The following is a 20,129-nucleotide window of genomic DNA, read 5'->3' as shown; positions in this document are numbered from 1 at the left end:
ATAGATGCGTTCATATTACGTTCATATTACATCTTTTACGAGCCTAGTAGTAAAACTGAAATCACAATACACTCACCATTCTCCGTAGCCTCCATCACCGACGTCGTGTCCAGCACGTTTTCTCTTCCGTTACTGGATGGCCGGTGACCGTATATGGCATCCATTTGCTGGAACCATTTCCAGTCTTTGCGGTTTGCTCCGCTGCGTCCGTTATGGTCCTTCACCGCCCGGTAATCGCGTTAAGCTTTTTTAGCTTGGACCGGCACTGCTGAATGGACCGCTGGTAGCCATGAGTGTCCATTAGCGCGGAAACCTCGCTAAAAACCTTTACATTTCTAGTGGCCCCGTCCAGTTCGCCCTGGATTTTTTGATCGCTGATTATTAACAGAAAGGTTTGTACCTCGGCGTTTGACCAGGGAACAGACTTCACTCCTTGGGTTTTAAAAATGGCTGAGGAGTTCATAGCATAGCGGAGGAGTCGCTCTCCTGACGCAACCTGTGACGACACTCCCTGGCCAATCAGTGTCATGCTGTTCCTCCACATCACAGAACTGTACCGCTTCGGAACGGTTAGAACCTCGAGCGAGAAGGTACGAAAATAGTACCCGAAAGTACCGGCTAACCGGGACCTGGTACTAATGGAAACACTCACAAACTGTCGCAAATCGAACCGTACCGCGCCAAGCAGGCCCTAGTGGAAATGCGCCATTAGCGGCTAAGTTACTGACCTGCGCGTTAAGCTGGGCGTACACTGTGCGATTTTTGGCCCATTTTCAGCCGATTTTTCACTCGTTTTGGCTCAATCGCGTGTCGTGCATCGTATAGTTTACACAGGTAAACGAGGAGCGATTCACACCTCACGACCAACTCCCGATCAGAAATCGCAGCATCGCAAGAACATCAAACGTTTGAAATTCAAATCGCTCCTCGTGAGAGTATCGCACTGTTGAAGCAGCTCCACGAGCCGACTCTCCCTGCGATTTAGTCGTAGGCTACGGTTTGAGCTGGAGCTGAGTACACGATTTAAAATATCGCACAGTGTACGCCCAGCTTTAGCCCCAACATGTTTTGCGTTGAGGTGGTAACGAAGGGTGGAAGTGCTCCTGTGATAAGCGAACTCCTTCCTACATAAAGTGTAAATAACACTATATTTGTTTGTACTTCCATCTGGAAGTTTCTTATATTTGAATTTCCCATCCACCAGCGTAGCCTCTTCAGTCATCTCCATCATGATCTTATTGTGTGTCCATAATCTGTATGTCTGGAACTTGTGCACTGAGAAACATTCCACGGTGCAAAAGTGTCTCATGCGTTAAATGCGTTAAAATGCGTTAATTTTCCTGTAATTAATTAATCGAAATTAACGCGTTAAAGACCCACCACTAATATATATATATATATATATATATATATATATATATATATATATATATATATATATATATATATATATATATATATATATCAGTGGCGATTGCTCTAAGACTGCAAGGGAAGAAGCTCAGCTTCCCCTAAAATGTCACCCTCAGCAAACAATTTTATTTCACAAGTTCCTCACTCTACAGGTGAACTGCATGTGTGAGAATGTCTTCAGGATGATAGGAGGAGCATCATATGTGAACACCAAGAGTCTGCAAAGCTGCCATTAAAATATAGGATAGTCTTCAAAGACTCTAATATTTGATTGAGCATTTGGTTTGGCACCTTCCCTGTTTATATACATATCAGAAGCAAACTACGCATATGGGCAAACACATCTTTTCTTGAGGAGGATATGGCATCAGAGATAGCTGAAACTAGTTGCAGGGACACAGGTGTGGATGGGGTGTTTGTGTTTATGTGAACACAGTGACGTGATGATAATAAAGTTAAGGTGACCTCTAGTCTATTGTCACGTAGTGAATGAGGGAGCAGGAAGCAAAGCGGGAAAAGTCACATCTTTACAGTCTATTATGCTACATAGCGACAATGACAAAAATAATGAAGATAACACCTTAGCGCAAAACACAAATGAAGTATGTTAGCTAAGCTCGTATGATGATTTTAAGTCTCTAAATCATGTTGAGGATGCTTTTGCAGTGTGGCAATGCACAGCACTGGAAGAGTGGACCTACCGGCTTTAAATAGTGTGAGAGGGGACTGGGAACAGGTGTAGGTAATATGACAAAGTGATCAGTAAAATGGTGATTGGGAAGGAGGGAAGGGTGTGTAATGAGTGGGTGTCTCCCTACCATGACACCTATATTGCAAGCTGATTTTAAACTGTAAGAGATGTCAGCTAATGTTAATTCAAGTGAACAGAAATTAAATTAGATTTGTTTTGAAACTGGTTATACTAGTTTAAACAAAGCCTTGTTTTAAAATTACTTTTAAAATATATAGAAACAAGGTTCACTAGGTGAACAACATTTTGTGTTGGAAGCAGGACAGGTGGGCAAACGTGAGGACCTGAGTGCAGCGGTTAGTCCCAAAGGTTGTCCAGGGAAGGACAGCTGGTGAACTGGCGACAGGGTCTTGTACTCACAGGCTCATGGGTCTGCATGGGGAGTGAAGGCTAGTCTGTCTAGTTACTGTAGCACATACTGCTTAAATTAATGAATGCTGGCTGTGATAAGAAGGTATCAGAACACACGCGTATGGCAGCTTTCTGCATATGGGGTTGTGTGGTCAAGACCTGGTCAGAGCGCTGAACCCTACCTATCACTCAAAGTGTCTACAGTGGACATGTGAGCGTCAGAACTGGACCTAGTTATTGAAAGTCTGTTTTGTTTTACTTTTTGTCTCAAATGGGTTTTGGAATTGTTAATCTTATTTAATACATACCTTAACATTTGCAGGGCTTTACATCACTGTTAGAAGTTATTTATTTTGCATTAGGGTTGTGGATACGTGTATGTTTCAGTTTCATCGTGTGATTATTTCGATTAGGTAAACCAACTGTCTAACTGTACTTATGAGCTACCAGTTGTGGTCGACTCTGTTAGTAAGAGTTGTCGTGGTTTATTAGGAGGAACAGAGAAGGCGCTGGGACGGAGAGGGAGAGCATGATTCACGAAAACAAAACTAACCGTGAAGGGGAAAACGAGGTCAAACTAAGAACACACGAACAAAATACGATAAGGCCTATTCGATATGGGTAAGGTGCGACAGAAAAGTAAGTCATACTGATGTAATTGAGTTTAAACTGCACACCTGTTTGTATTAAGATCGATAATAAGTTTATTTCTGAAGAAAATCTCGCCAGCGGAGACGTTACAAACGCACATCGCTCAATACCGGTATGGACCTCCCTAAACATATAAATGTTATGTAAGCAAACGGTTATGCATACAGCGTTTTGTGTTTAGTCGTGCAGGTTTTTCCAATCGTGACATCTAAGTTTTAGATAACATTACATTTGTTGGGTTCAGAAGAGTCTTTATGACTTATAAACGGCCCTTTTCCCCTGCTGGGCCCATATCCTGGTTGTTGTAGTCCTCCCAGTCTAAATGTTGTAACCCTTCTGGTTTCAGTTTCAAAGCAGACAGAATATAGATATGGCTACCGCGTCAGGTACGTTTTATTTCTAAACGCCCTTAGACACGAAATCATGTGGTTAAACTACTTCACTAGCTTTGTGGTTTATTGAATGTAGTGTGGTATTTTTGGCACGTGTGTGTTATTTTGTCACGCTGGTTTGAAATGTTAACGTCAACTGTAGATGTAAAATATGCTACATATTCAGGTTTTGTTTGAAACTAAACTGTGACCCGTGGAGTCTCTTCGAAAGAAAAAATGAAAACAAGTTTGTGTTGACGATGCTTAAATACTTGCCTATAAAATTGTGGTATTTTCAATGCCCGTTTATATCGTTGGTTATGGGTTTGGAATAACTGGTAATCCGTTTTTTTTTTTACAAAGTTGCACACTGTATTCCTTGAAGTCACACGAGTGAAAGCCCATCCAACCATCAATCCAGAAAATTTGTTATTTACAGTAGTTACCGTTTTATTTTGATGAGCATTTTCTATTATGGATATCTTTAAAATAACTCCAAATTGCTCTAAATCAGGGGTAATCAATTAAATCTTTCCGCGGTCCATTTTTGGCAGATAGCTCAGACCTTAGGTCCGTGTCCGCGGTGGCGAACGAAAGTTGTTGAGCGGGGGGGGGGGGTGTGTGGTGGCGAACGTAACACTCAAATGGGTGGTGAACGTAACACTCGTCTGAAAATAAATTCTCCGGTTTAAAATATAGTCTCCCGTTAAATTTTTTTTGGCATTTGGGTCCGTATCCAGTTAATCAGGAATGTGATTGGGTCCGGACAGGACGGCGTTCGGGTCCGGATCCGGACCGCGGTCCGCCATTTGGTGATACCTGCTCTAAATCGTATCTTTGAGAAGTCCATGTGAGCTGCAATGCTCCTCTGTTATATCCAATGCGCATTGAGCAATGAGTGACTTCTTTAAATAAGGGAACACCTCCCCCTCCCCAGTTAAGAAAATACAGCTTTCTACCACTGAAGTGGTTGAACACACAGGCTCAAAAGTAGTGGATAGAAAATAAAACTATGTTAAATACTTATTGTCTACCATTGACGATGTGTGTTATTGGAATGTTCAATAGCAATGTTTGTGCTGCCATAATCTTTCCTCCAATTACACAACTACCAGTTTATTACTAACACCTATTGTATTACTTCACTGTCTGATTATTAGGTGCAACTGTCTGAAATATTTGTCTAGCACAAATTGTATATACATAGAAGTATAACATTGTAAAGGTAAACTAACAGTGAGCAACAATAGACACACACTCAATGTTTCTTGGCATATTTGAGTGAACCAGTGGTGGTGTAACACTTAAGCCCTAATACTTAACATTGTTTTAAGCAGACAAGGTTTATAAGAATCAGAAAATGTACCCTTTTTCTTTGATCTGAAGCCAAGTTCAATTTCACTGGTTAAATTATAGGTTTGGTAAACAGAACATAGATGAAAGCATAAAACTACCATAGCTTTGACTGGCACTGGTACAGTAACTTAGCCAATATTTTTATTTATTTGTTTGTTTATTTTTTGTCAACAGAAAGTGATCATTTGAAGATACTATTACTTGGTGGGCGATGGGCGGGAAAGAGTTCCTCTGGAAATACCATTGTAAACAAGGAGGTCTTCAGTGTTGGGGCGCAAACTGAAGTGTGCATCATGGAAACAAACAAAATTGCAGGTGTTCAAGTCACTGTGGTGGACACTCCCAGCTGGAACTGGGTTTCTGCTAACGATACATCTGAGGAACTTAAGCAGGAACTCAGGAGAGGAGTTGAGATGCTTGGTGAAGGGTCTCACGTTTTCCTTATGGCTTACCCTTTAGGGGCCCCTTTTGTAAAAAGACATAAGATCGCGGTGCAGGAGCATTTAGAGCTTTTGGGTGCTGATGTTTGGAATCACACCCTGGTGCTCTTCTCCAGAGGAGATTGGTTAGGAGAGGCCTCTATTGATCAACATATTGTGGGAGCAAATGAAGAATTAAAGTGGTTGGTGGAACAGTGTAAGAACAGGTATCACGTTCTCAACAATAAGGTCAGGAGTGATGAATTTCAGGTCATTGAACTATTAGAGAAGATCAAACAGATAATTAATCGTAAAAGGAAATGGAGCAAGACAGAGCCACCTGAATGTAAGTCTACAGGAGTGTTCATGTTCTCTTCACCTGAATGTAAGTCTACAGGAGTGTTCATGTTCTCTTCACCTGAATGTAAGTCTACAGGAGTGTTCATGTTCTCTCCACCTGAATGTTTGTGCATTGGAGTATTCATGTTCCCTCCAGAAAGCATAGGGAGAAAACCTAGAGACAGGCGACTTCAATTATCTGGGGATGAGGAACATAAAGTGGGATTCTGGGAAATGGAGTCTGGGGAACTGCGGTTAGTTCAAAGGCGTGACACCTTGCCCATAACTGGTCCTATGCATTGATTTTAGAAAAAATAGCACAGGTGTGAGATGTGTTATATTACATATTATAGTATTTGCTAAGTATATAGTTTGATTTTTTGTAATATATTCACAAGCTAAAACAATAATAAACCCACAAACCTATGGTAAACTACAGAGTTCAATACTCAGGTACATTTACATACTGTATATACTTTGGCAGCAATGAATTTAAGGATTTTGATTCAACTACAGATTTGCTATGAATAAGGCTGTGTGTTTAAGATGTGCTGACATGACTTCTTCTGACTGACTGACGTGGAAAATGTTTAATCAGTTATTTACTGTCTTATGATTTCATATTTCAGTCATGATTTGTTAAATCTTACTGCATTCATTATGTGAGTCTGCTGACATGCATTAAGTAAGACAGTTACATATAATAGTTAAGAATATGACAAATCACTGTGACAGCTCACATAAAACATGCCATATTTTCTGAAAAATATACAGTATTAGAAGTTATGACCTTGGTGGATATTTTTGGTAGAATTCATAAAAAAACCGAATCTTCTAAGTTTCAGTAATGAAATGCATATGTCTTAAAACGTAGTATTCTACAGAATTACTTTAGGAAAAAAGTCTTCTGTTGTGAACAGTTCTGGAGTCGATTGTAACAAAAGGAAGTGGAACACTTGTTATGTAATAGATGAATAATCCTTGTTTTTATTCATCTTTTTAAAAAACCCATTGTAAGCTAACCACGCTCAGTTAGTGCTATTTTGTTTAAAGACAAGTTCCCAGTAGCGGAAAGCCAATTCTTTGAAATAGTTTTTCAGTGCCTTAGCATCAGTGCCTTGGTGTCAGTGGTACAGCTCACAGTCAGTGGTGTTCATCATGTGCTGTGTTGCAAGTAAAACATCCAGACTGCAGTACCGTATGCTTATTCTGTATGGAAAATCCCGGTTGCTTTTATGACACAAGCTCAACTGGTCCCACTGAAGCCAGTGTTCAATGGGTCAAACACAACCTCTGCGTGTTTATGCTTTCACTGAGTCACTACATTTAGTGATGACTTTACGTAATTGTTTGTTCTTTCTGTTGTAGTAACTGGAGAAACCTCTTCTGCTGGTGATCACGGAGAGCCTTCAGCAAAGAAATAAGAGAACTGAACTTCCTTCTTGTGCATCTACTAAGAGGTCAATGGTGTCTGTGTATGTATAATATTTATTAAAGGATATTTAAAATTTGTATCTGTCTGAGGTGATAATATGCTGTCAGTGCAGTTAAGCTTTAATTGACCGCAGTGATTGAGTAATGATTAAGAGTGAGAAAATTAGACGTGTTAAGACAATGACAGACTAGCAGTTTTTTGTGGTGGTAGTAACTGATGGACACCAGCTGCCATGTGGTGTGTTTTATCAGTTCTTTTTTGTGTTATTTTTGCAAAGCCTCTGCTTTTGTCATCCACTTTTCTAGTTTTAGTTGCTAATTTTCCTCATGGATGCTATATTCCTTATGGATGGATGGGGTGAGGGTGTGGCAGTGTATATATTTAAACAGAGAAGCATGCATAATTGCATTGTTTTTCAATCTCTGTCCAAAATTTCCAACACCTTTCTATGCCCATGATTAAAGAAACTCAGTAGAACTGTAATGGAGCCAATCAGAAAGGTCGATCAATGGACCCCTGTTGGCCATACACCAACCCCCTGCAATGTCTTTGATACAACAGTCAAACAAGCTGCAATCACAGCATGAGGAGCTTATGTTTGAAGTGGGCAGGTGAAGGGCATGGTATTGACCAGCCCTCGCGTCTGCGTACACGCACACACTCCAGCTCTGGTTACAGCGGTATATCTCTTACAGGTGAGATTGTATAAAACACCCTTGATCGAAGAATCGCACAGCACAAAAAGGCCTTTTACTGCTCAGGCGGTACATCTGTAAGATTCCTGAATCTGATAGGATTCCTGAATATTTACTGCTGGATTCCTGGATCTGATGACATGAGAAGGAATAGCTAAATAAATACAAAGGTAGGACATTAGGACATTTGATCATAATGTTCCGTTTTGCCAGTTTTTGTTTTACATGGAATGTAATCCTTAACCATACAAACGAAAGGTGCTATATATTAGGGGAGGTGCTTTAAATTCCCACAGCCTCCATCTGGGAGCGTGTTATGATCTGGCAGTGTACTTCCAGATGCCTCCGAGAGTTGTAGTACAGTGCCGTCATCAGAGCTCAGCACAGTCTGCCGATTTATCTACTCTAATGCGCTTCATCCGTCCCATCAGATCATTAGTGCCTTTACTAGGCTAGTGAAAGCAGAAGGATCACCAAGGTGTGCTGGTCTTGTACAGTCTGTAGCATCTCTGCTTTAGATCTGCATTGTTCTGACTCCACGGGCTGTGTGTGCACATGAATGGTTAGTGTGCTGGAGTCTGCGCTGATCTGGTCCAGCCTGCTTCATTTTGTCCTGCTGTGCGATACTCTTGTTACGAAATAACTTGTGTGACCTTCATCTGTGATTGCTGTATGGGTTTCCATCCCACACGTTCCGTAAAGTGAATGGAGTCGAGCTGCATCTTCATGTCATTTTAATTATGCTACAGAACTGCACATTAAGGATCCATCACATCATGCTCTTTAGTCTCACAGTATAGAGAAGTATAGAGATAATGAAGAATAAAGCCTGGCCTTGTGGCATGTTGTGAATGTGGACTTGCTCAGAGCGTGTGTGTGTGTGTGTGTGTGTGTGTGTGTATATATATATATATATATATATACAATAATACATAACAATAGCCATTGAAAGGCTCTATTGATTATTGATGTATTGAAAGAAAGCATCACAGTCTTTGATTCCATGTTCTATAATTTCATCAATTTATGCTTGTTATTTGTTAATTTGATTTGAAAACCATGCAGGCCTTGAAGCTTTTACAGGCGTCTCTCAGTGCAGCAGTAGGAACGCGCTGGAAGATAATGGTGAGAGAAGCACTTCTCATGCAAGTGCTATTAGGAGATTGTCAAATGTGAACCAGCAGCCCCCGATGGCTCTCTCAACCCCTGCTTTTATATCTGAGCTCTTTCCCCTCACATTACTGTAATGTGATGAACTGTGTTTAATAATGTTAGTACACCGAGAGCCTCTTTTATACCACATCAGAATCACAGTGAATCCAGTGGCTGGTGTTCACTGGCAGGAATATTAAGTGTGGACGCAATGGTAATATGGAATATAAATGAGCTTATTTTGTACTGCACAGCCTCACAAAGCGACTCAAAGACTTCTCACTCTGCAATAAATCATCCCCTTTCAGACAGCTGCGCACTCAGAGGGCATTGTTTAATACTATCTGAAATGGGAAGAGGATGGCAAATTGGTTTACCTTGCAACCAAAAAAAGGCACAGCAAGAAGGTACCTCTGAATATGGCTGTTGAGGACAGTGTAGAGGTTGACTTATTGATGATAATGAACTTGAGGTTTGGGAAACAGTTTGCTGACAAGGGGCTTATAATAAAAATGGCACGAGAGATTGAAAAGGCGAGGGAGATTGTGTGTGTGTGTGTGTGTGTGTGTGTGTGTGTGTGTGTGTGTGTGTGTGTGTGTGTGTGTGTTTGTGTGCGCTTGTGTGTGTTTGTGTAAAAATGAAATGGAGTGTAAATCCTAAGCAAGCAATAAATGCAGCAAACTAAGATTTTTCCAGAATAGCGTTCTGCTCTCTTCTCGGTCCATTCAATAAAACTCGCACTGCACTTATGTGTTGCAAAAGAAGCCAAATGATGAAGATACTTCTTTTATTTTGTTGAGATTCTGATCCCCAACCAATACGGATGGCTGAGAGCTGCACACTTCACCAGCAAAATGTGCTGCACATTATCTGAGTTGCACATTATCAAATTCATGTACCTACCCAGCAATACATTTACATTTAGGGCATTTAGCAGACACTCTTATGCAGAGCGACTTACAAAGTGCTTTGCATCTGTTCACAGAATGCATCCTATAGACAGTAGCATAGATAGATCAGAAATACTGAACGTTCCTTCCATGGAAAGCCTTGATTTTATGACACAAGGTTGACAGTGGACTCTGAAACCAGCACTGTCCACTGTTTTTATGGGCTGAATGAACCTAGAGTCATAGAGCTAACCAGTGTGACCTTTCTCTGGCATGGTCCAATATCTGCAGATAGGTTAAAAAAAGAAAGTCGATCCCCCCCCCCTCGCTGCATCACCTTCAGACCTGCTGCTCTCCTCGGGCCTAAATGGGTTTTCTGTTTTTCTGCAGGAAGAGGGAACTTTTGACATGAAGTGTGTCATGTGCAGTCTGGTAACTTCAGCATGAATGTAGCCAACACAGACATTTCGACCGGATATTTTAGCCACTGTAGTGCAGCTAGCAAACAGTTGCAAATGTGTGAGGATACATGTGAACCAACTTGGTGTTAGGATTGTTTTTAGCAGGGAAAGCTTTTCTTATGTCTATATTTATTTGACAGCTGCTGACAATGCTAGGACTTACTGTAGTAGCTCTCATGAATTATTCATGAGATTGAAATAACATGAACAATGGGCACCCCTGTTTACCAGTCTGTTTAAAGAAAAATAATTTGTACTGGAATTAAGCAATGATAATTGCAGTTACAATATACATGTGTGTGTGTGTGTGTGTGTGTGTGTGTGTGTGAGAGAGAGAGAGAGAGAGAGAGAGAGAGAGAGAGAGAGAGAGAATTTGATGTATTATATATTAGAAGACTAGAATGTTGATTTTTGTTGACTAACTGATGGAGTAATTGTTGCGGGCGTTTCAGTGCCTCCAGGAACCGGTTAGCCAGGAACACACACCTTGTTTGTGAAGAGCATTCATTATTCTCTTAACACATAGTTAGGAAAGTAGACCACAAAGGAGCCTCCTAGAATGATGATGTTCACTAATGTGCTTGTGGCCGAGTCAGAGAGGGTTTAGAATAACATTATAACATATAATGTTATTATAACTTATAACTGTATTGTATTGTGGGATGTTCATGGCGAGGTTAATGGCAAAGAGAATGACTATTAATCCAGCGTGCTCCGCAGTACTCAGGATGAAAAAACACTGGATTTAGGGAGCTGCTATTAGCAAAGCAACAGGTGTGTTTATTAACGAGCTATCTACTCAACAGGTGTGTTCATTAACAAGCTACCTACGCAACAGGTATGTTTATTAACGAGCTACCTACCCATATTACATTACAGACTTGCGACACTCTTGATTTTTGGACCCCACAATCAAAGGCTTGGGGAAAAATATAGATGTCTTATTTCCCGATTGTTTCCCCCATTCCAGAAGTGTGAAGATCGGGTGTCACCATGTTGAACATTCATTGGCAAGTGTGGTGCTAAATATTGAGTGGACTGATGTGTCTACTAGATTAGCTTGCAGAATAGAAGGCTTCTAGGAACAGAGACATTTTCTCAGTTGTAAGACTCCCAGATTTCCAAGCATTTCAGATTATATCCATGTTTAATTCACATCTAGAAGACACTAACAACATTTGTGGTCTGGCTTCAGCTAAGACAAAAATGACCTGTTCAATAAAGAGGAACAGCAAAGTGTGCAGTAGTGGAGAGAATACATTTGCAGCATTCGCTCTGTGTGATACAGGAGGTGAAAAGAGACTGCCTTTTTCCCTGAGGAGCTGAAGCCAATATCATTAAGATTTACACAGCTAGATGCCCCCATCCTATTATACACACACACACACACACACACACACACACACACACACACACACACACACACACACAGCTTCCATCAGTATCTGATCAAAGCTGCAGAAAGAACATTTACTAAGGCAGGTAGAAAACAAAGGGAGATATATTAAAATGCCACAGCATGTATTATGTTTATTAATGTTTATGATAATGTTTATTATCATGCCATAAGAAATATGCACAGACATTCTGAAATACTGTGGGCGAAGGTCTATAATGCTGTCAAAGATTTATGAATTATTCTTTGAGTATTTATAGATGTAGGTTGTATGAGGGCAAAACACACATAAACACAGTTACATTGCTGAATGAATTAAGGGGGGCATTGATAGCTAAAATAATCTTATCCAGGGCTGTTATACTTACAGTGTGTAGATGCATTATAAAATCTTTTTTTGGACAAATATTTATTGGAAAGCTCAAAAGAAAAAAGGTTTCATATTTCAACTGCACCTAAACAAGGCATCTATATCTATATTTCTCTGAAAATGAATAAAACCTTTAATTAAAAAAAGACTAAAGGGCTTAGAGAAACAGGTTATTTTCAAGACATTAATCATGAAACTTTAATGGATATCAAATATTTAATACAGTAGAATGTACAACTAGTATTACTATGGCTTTTCTTCAAATCGATCATGTAGGGAAAATCCATAATTAAAATTATGCTAGTGGGCACAAACCATTAAGGTTTCCTTTCTCTTTCTCATGTGGAAAAATGAAATGTCCTGCCACACGATGATGTATAGGCTATTAAAAAGGAGGATAAATGATTCTGGTTCTTATAAAAATTACTGGTTAATTATATTACAGATATATAAAGTGTGTAATGTAGCTTGTGCTTCCAGCTGCAACAAAAACGTAGTTAACATTTGTCACATGTTTATTTTTTTACACCTTACAGTTGCAAAAATGTTGTAAGTGAATCTGTGATAGCACCTTTTTAAATTAAAAACAGTCATCTGCAAGATGTTTGCTGTTCTTCAGAGTTTCCGATGGGAACATGAGGCAACTTCGCGGTTTATATTCAGTGCTGGAATTGACAGGTTCAGCTTGTTAGTCATCTAATATATTGGATTTTTAATGTGTAATTTTTTTCTTTCTCTTTCTCTCTCTCTCTCTCACACTCTCTCTCTCTCTCTCTCTCTGTCTCTCTCACTGTTTACCTGGGTCATAATTAGTTGGTCTCATATTGCCTCAGGTCGTAATGTTCAGTTCTTTGAACACATGCCACCCATCCACCCGGCTTTTCTGAAGTGCCCAACCTGAGCCCATCATCTGTGTTCTGTGTTGTCTCTCCTCTGTGTTGTGTTCTGTCTTTCCTGTGTTCTGTCTTTAATCTGTGTTCTCTCTCCTCTGTGTTCTGTCTCTCCTCTGTTTTGTGTTCTGTCTCTCCTCTGTGTTTTGTCTCTCCTCTGTGTTATGTGTTCTGTCTCTCCTCTGTGTCCGGCCTCTCCTCTGTGTTCTGTGTTCTGTTTCTCCTCTGTGTTCTGTCTCTTCTCTGTTATGTGTTCTGTCTCTCCTCTGTGTTCTGTCTCTTCTCTGTTATGTGTTCTGTCTCTCCTCTGTGTTCTGTCTCTCCTCTGTTATGTGTTCTGTCTCTCCTCTGTGTTCTGTCTCTCCTCTGTTATGTGTTCTGTCTCTCCTCTGTGTTCTGTCTCTTCTCTGTTATGTGTTCGGTCTCTCCTCTGTGTTCTGTCTCTCCTCTGTGTTCTGTCTCTCCTCTGTGTTCTGTCTCTCCTCTGTGTTCGGTCTCCCCTCTGTGTTCTGTCCGAGCACATGCTGCCCTCCTCATGTGGCACATACCCCCCTATCTACCGCGAGCCTCTACCACACACTCACGGGTTTCGCCTCTCTTTGATCCTGCACTGTTCTGACAGAAACCAAGGCACTTCAAACAGAGGGTTTGATGTGAGCAGCTTTTTGATATGAACAGCTATTTCAGTCCTTTATATGTGATTGATTTAATAAGGGGGAGTTCAATACTGTTGAATAATGAATCATTTCATCAAACTGTGTGTGTGTGTGTGTTTGTGTCTGTGTCTGTGTCTGTGTGTGTGTGTGTTTGTGTTTGTGTTTGTATCTGTGTCTGTGTATGTATGTGTGTTTTCATGTGCCTGTGTGTGTTTGTGTTCTGGGTTTTTTCATGAAGCATTAAGAGGTTTGGTTCTTGCCTGCACAGTAATGAGGGAGGGTTAATACTTGTGTGTGTGTGTGTGTGTGTGTGTGTGTGTACATACATGTGTGTGAAACCTCTTGTACTTTCAGTACATAGTATAGTGCCTCAATAATTCATTATCCCTTTAAAGTGCTCATAAAAGAACATGATGGTATTATTAAATAATAGCGACTCCACTGTCTTGGTGTTTTCTCTGCTACCTTGGGGTTGCTTGCTTGTTTTTGGTCTGTTGTTTGTTACACTGTAATACTGTAATAATTAACAGTACAACAATATCAAACAATATGATATAATAATGTAAACAAACAAATGTAAAACAAAAGTGTAACCCACTCACCCACAAAAGCTTTCAGATTAATAGAAGCAAACACAGGCCATGTGGTAGGTCTTGAGTAACGGGTGTCAAACGTTAGCTCTGGGCATGAATAATAAAACAATAGCAACAGTCCAGAAGGATGAAGCAAATCAATGGATGGGCCATGTGTGTGCATGTGCGTTTGTGTATGTGTGTTAGTGCATGTGCTTTCGTGTGTGTGTGTGTGTGTGTGTGTGTGTGTGTGTGTGTGTGTGTGTGTGTGTGTGCGTGTGTTTGTGCACATGCGTTGCTGTGTGTGTGTACGCGCACGTGTGTTTGTGTGCGTGTGTTCGTATGCGTGCATGCGTTTCGTGTGTTTGGTTTGTGTAAATCATTGCTGTTGCGCTACAGCTGAGTAAATTCATATGGATGTCCGTGTGTGGTGTGAAGAATTTGAGCAGTCAATGCAGAGCATGAGGGTGCTTGAGACGGTTGGTTTGGGTTTAACATATTGCATGCAACTACCGGTAATTGTATTTTGACAAACTCATTAGTGGTGAATATTTGTGGCTCCTGCTACAATTCATGTAAATAAATTTAAAGAATGAATCTTACTCAATTCAAAATGTATTCTCATAGCAAATGTCTGTGTGCTTGGAGAGGTTATTTGGTGATTTCTAACATTTTGTGACACTGTAGTGATCACAGTTCATACAGCTTCATGCCCATCACAAAGATCTTGTTCACCAGTGCAAACAGTGGAAAGCAAGAGTTTTGTAGCATGAAATTCTAATATGTTGTAAAATGTTCTAATATGTGGTTACATTTGAATGGTCTGCCTGTCTGTCAGCCGGCTTGGCTGTCTCTTTATCGCCGTCTCTTTTCAATGACCAGTTCTCTCTTCTTACAGTTGTAATGCCCAATGCCCAATAAGTATTAGTACACATTTAGTACTCATATACATATTGTTTTTTTAAATTCTCGTTAAAAATACATTCAGAGTGAATCTGAATCAGTTAAATTCTTAAATGTTCTTATTCTGAGCAAGGACTTGTGATGTACTGTAATGAAATTGCTGCCTGGGACTCTAGAGTAATTGATGGGATATTTGGATTTGCCATCATTATCTAATTTAGTTAGTAATGCTCCATTCCCTCTTTGCATTAATCAAATGAGCTGAACATTTATGGGTGGGTATATTAGAGAGAAAGTGGTTTTAGTAAATAGCAGTATTCATGTTCTGTCCTCACTCCTCGTGGACACATTTCATCGCGGTTTAACCAGAGACCCTTTAAGCGCAGGTGACCAATCTTCATATCGATTCTCACTGAGAGTGTCGTGCACTTGCAGGTCACGCGCTGCCACTGGGTTTGTGCGCGGGAATGAGCCGTTCCCGCTGGTAGCTTACCTCCAGATCGCCATGGGCAGTAGATCTGAGAGCCACTCCCTCGCACCAGGCCCTCCAGCCAGACGACTCCATAAAACACGACTAATACCTGCTACAGCAGTGCCACAAACCAGCATTTATAGTAGCATGCCGAAGCATTATCGAGATGGCAGAGGGTAAATGGGCCGTTATTTCAGTTGCCCAGTAGAGTTTAGAAGCCAAGTGTCGGAACAGAATGACTGGACTGAGGGATTTTCATGCGTGTCTATTTCAGAGCTTTTAAAGCTAACTCGAAGGCAATGTGATGACTGTAAACTGTTGTGATGTGACGTGACGCGTGTGTATGAGAGTGTGTGTGTGTGTGTGTGTGCGTGCAGCCATGCGTGTGCAATTGCCATCCATCTTCACTGTGCCTCTGTGACTTGATGAGGCAAACTGAAAGGTAATTAAGTTTGAGATGTAGCTCTTGCCTTACTGCGGGGGCGAGGAGAGAATAACAAGGTGGAAGAAGAGAACGCAGGTCCAACGTACGGCCCATCATCTCTCCTTCACTGTTCCTCAGGATTCCTCCTCCTGTCTTTTCAGCTGCCTGATTTCACATTCCATCTGATCCCAGCTCCTCGTACCTCTGAGAGTGCTCCAGTGCAGGATAACACGCCACTGCTAAGAACTGCCACATTTAAACCACTGTTGAATTCAGCTGTTATATAAAATCTCCTTTCACTGTTTGCGTTCAAATTGTATTGTTGAATATGCCATGCGTAAAAAAAATAAAATAAAAATAAAAATTTTTGTTCTTAGCTAACACTTCTGGGACGGTGACACCTCTGCTATTACCTTGCAGGTTTTTTGTTTAGGAATTATTACCTGCGTTCCATACCTCACGTGTTTGAATTTGTTCCTTTGCATAATGCAGAGCAAGCTACACACACACACACACACACACACACACACACACACAGAGTACAGGATGCTGTTAATTCATTCTGCTTTTAACATGAAAGCACCACAGATTTGAATGCTTTGCTTGGCGCTGGTGTTGAAATTTGTGCCCACCGAATCCTGTGCCTGTGGAGGCCGTTGATGCATCTTCTACACGTGTGTTGTTGAGATAGAAGATACAGAATAAAATAAGAATAAAAATAAAACAGCTGTTTCTTAAATGTTTTTGGCTAAAACATTAACTTGTTTCAGATATGTCTAGGATGGTTAGTGGTTAGTGACCAATGTTGTCTCTTTACCCATAGGAAGCAATGGTATCCAGCGATTACAAGCTTGGGCATGGAGTAATCTGAAATGTTTATGTTTTGTTTGTGTTAACACTCATCTTCATGCCTTTTCTTGACAACACACAGGCAGAAAATGTGCAACGGTAGTTTGCGGTCACATAATTAGATGGTCACAGATTCCAGTGTAACACTGGTGTATTGTGATTCTAATTAACCCAAATGAATGTTCCAGTTCTGTGTTGCTGGGCATGGGGGCAAAAATTGCTCCGTTTACCCACAATCACCTATATGACAGGAAATGAGGTCACTCTATTTGTGAGACTTCCACCGAACAACATATTCCTCAGCACGTGCAATGAACTGGTAATTGCGAATAAATGACCCATTTCACTGTATAGCCATGGTGAACAACCCTCACCCCCACCACATAATTCCAATCAACATAAATTATTTACTGTCTCCTTAGTGTCGGACAATGTGTTCTGTGCACACATTTTGCTTGGTGGTTATTACTAAAGGCTACTTTCCATCATCTATTTTGCTGTGGGACACAAAAACACAGTTTATAATAATAGAGAAGTAATAGAAAAATCTGAGCTAACAATCTGTGATTGAGTGTGAGACTGTAACATAAATAAATAAACTGTTTGCTAAACATATTCATGGAATTTTTTCCCCCATCTTTCCTCCAGCAATATAATGAGCACACAGCCTGTTTTTAAAGTCGTCCATTTGTAAGTGCTGTGGTTTGAAATGGAATAGCAATGTGTTTGCGTGTTACATGACTGATGTTGTATTAAAGTCGAGGCCCCAATCTATTGAAGGGGACTGTGCAGGCCTCCTTCCACAATTGAGTTAGCTCTGTGCAATCGCTGCCCATTCAAAGGCTGAGAAATTGAGTTTCAAGCCCGAAGCACTACCAGTCCCCTGTAATGGAGAGAGAGATAGAGGAGGGGGGAGGAGGGGTGGAGAGTGAGAGAGAGAGAGAGAGAGAGAGAGAGAGAGAGAGAGAAGGGAGGTGTGTGAAGAAATGCACGCACACACAGTTTGCTTAGAGAAAATGAGTCAAGGTGTATCTATATACATCTCTATACAGCTCACTACAGAGAGTAGAGTCTATTCCTTATCCAGCTTTCAGAGCATTTAACTGAAGCACTGGCAAAACCCTATGGACTGATCACTCTTCCTCTCTGGTAGTGAGAGCAGACCTTTTATTTTTTTTACTTTACAAAGAACCAATGAGAAGTGAGCAGAAGGCCCATGTGTCAAAGGGTGGCTGTTCTGTGTAGTCCCCCAGGGGAATGCATCTTATGCAAAACAGCTGTGCCTTCCTCTTTGGTGAACCTCACCTCATTCCAGTGTGCTGAACCTCACCTCATTCCAGTGTGCTGAACCTCACCTCATTGACTCTTTCAGTGTGCTGAACCTCACCTCATTGGCTCTTCCAGTGTGCTGAATCTCACCTCATTGGCTCTTCCAGTGTGCTGAACCTCACCTCATTGGCTCTTTCAGTGTGCTGAACCTCACCTCATTAGCTCCTCCAGTGTGCTGAACCTCATCTCATTGGCTCTTTCAGTGTGCTGAATCTCACCTCATTGGCTCTTCCAGTGTGCTGAACCTCACCTCATTGGCTCTTCCAGTGTGCTGAACCTTGCCTCAATGGCATGTCTGTGCTGCAACCCTGCCTCTGGTTCTACAGGGAGGCTCTAACGTTTCATGTCGTCACCCCCCCCCCCCCCCCCCCCCAATGCTTGGCTGTCTCAATTTTTTCTTTCTTTCTCAACCCTTACTTGAGTATACAGGCTCTTAACTTTGACATATCTCATGTTTCCTTTGATGGTTAAAGGAAGTGATTATGGTTTCTGGTTATATACAGTGACGTTCATTTATGGTTTCATCTATCAGTAGCTAGTCAGCTCCATCTTTTGTTTTGTAAAATCTAAAATTCTATAGATATCTAGATTCATACAATGTTTTCTCTTATGGTAAAACCACAAGTTAGTCTTGAAGTTCTGTTACTTTAGATGTACATGTATAACCATATCTTTGTTATGTGATATCTATGATGAATGAGGAAAGGGGATTCTTCTGTCTGCTGTGGTGTATGGTGCTGTACAGCTTGTGTCTGAGTGTGTGTAGTCTCTCTTGTGTCTGAGTGTGTGTGTAGTCTCTCTGTGTTTGTTTGGGTGCTATCACAGATTTGTTACACCCAGGAATCTCTTGCCAAATTACCCAGATTCGCTTTGTCCTCCAAAAGCTGAAGCTCTTTGGCTGTCGCAAGTGACCCTAAATTTGGTTTGTCCTTATTATCTCTCCATGTGTATATATATGGCAATGAACATTTAAAGAGCCATATGCCAGAGGGAGGGAGGGAGAGAGAGAGAGAGAAGATACCACAGAATGTCCCAAGCCATTAGAAGTAGACAGAGAGTATGTGTGAGAGAGATAGAGGAGCAATTTTTGATAAAAAAGCTTTATTCATAGATGCAGTACACAGGTCACTATATCTGTGATGTACAAACTACCTTCGATACACAATGTCTACCGTTGTAACGATCTGCGCTGGGCAGAACATGGAGACGGACACAAACGCGGAGGAGAGCGAGATTTAATACAGGAAATTCCAAAAGCAGAGTCGTAGTGGCAGGCAGGGGTCATAACGGGAAGGCAGTCCATACAAGAAATAACAACAGACATACTCGGACAGATAAACCAAACACGACGGGGATACACGGAACAGGCAGGAATGCAGGCAGCGGAAACAATACTCACAACCAACAGGCAACAAAGCACAAGGCACGAAGTAGACAAAATCACGGATCACACGACTGGGGAATGACGGGACTTTATACATAGAAACTAAACAAGGGACAGGTGATGGCAATGACACTGGGCGTGGTAACAAACAAGGAAACACGAAGACAAACGAGCAGGGCGGGACAAACAGGCAGGGAACACGGACATGAGGGAACCCAGAGTGACAGCTACGAGAGGGGGCGTTGCCCTACGTGACAACCGTACTGATGACTTATTATTGAAAACTTTATTACTGTGAAGGAACTGACATATGGTCAATATAAATTAAAACAATTTCATTTATGATAATTTAATCATTTATTACTGTTAAAATTCTATGTGAAGAGTAGGGCTTTATGAGTAGTGATTAATGCAAACTCCTGCACACGTAGATCATACCAGCAGCTATGGGCGGTTGAGGAGGTCTGGTTATGTTTCTGACTCAGTGATGTATGGAAGACTAAAATCAGAAGGAGAAAAGAAGCCCTGCTCCACTATGTCCTAGGAACAAATCTGTACGGGTTGCTTCAGGTAATAGGAGCACGTATTTTCATGCAAGAT

At 41.0% G+C, this 20,129-nt stretch overlaps 1 protein-coding gene across 1 annotated transcript; it reads left to right on the top strand.

The window, feature by feature from the left end:
- The first annotated feature begins 3,234 nt into the window (after positions 1-3,234).
- On the top strand, positions 3,235-17,615 carry LOC143510481 (GTPase IMAP family member 4-like). Its single transcript, XM_076999875.1, has 4 exons — positions 3,235-3,278; positions 3,513-3,552; positions 5,068-7,126; positions 7,782-17,615. The coding sequence occupies exons 2-3, from the start codon at positions 3,537-3,539 to the stop codon at positions 5,952-5,954; spliced, it is 903 nt and encodes a 300-aa protein (XP_076855990.1). The 5' UTR covers positions 3,235-3,278; positions 3,513-3,536; the 3' UTR covers positions 5,955-7,126; positions 7,782-17,615.
- The last annotated feature ends 2,514 nt before the right edge of the window (positions 17,616-20,129 follow it).

The sequence above is a fragment of the Brachyhypopomus gauderio genome, chromosome 1, assembly GCF_052324685.1.
Source record: "Brachyhypopomus gauderio isolate BG-103 chromosome 1, BGAUD_0.2, whole genome shotgun sequence".
Lineage (NCBI taxonomy): Eukaryota > Metazoa > Chordata > Actinopteri > Gymnotiformes > Hypopomidae > Brachyhypopomus > Brachyhypopomus gauderio.
Note: the sequence above shows the minus strand (reverse complement) of the source record. Positions and strands in the feature narration are given on the sequence as shown.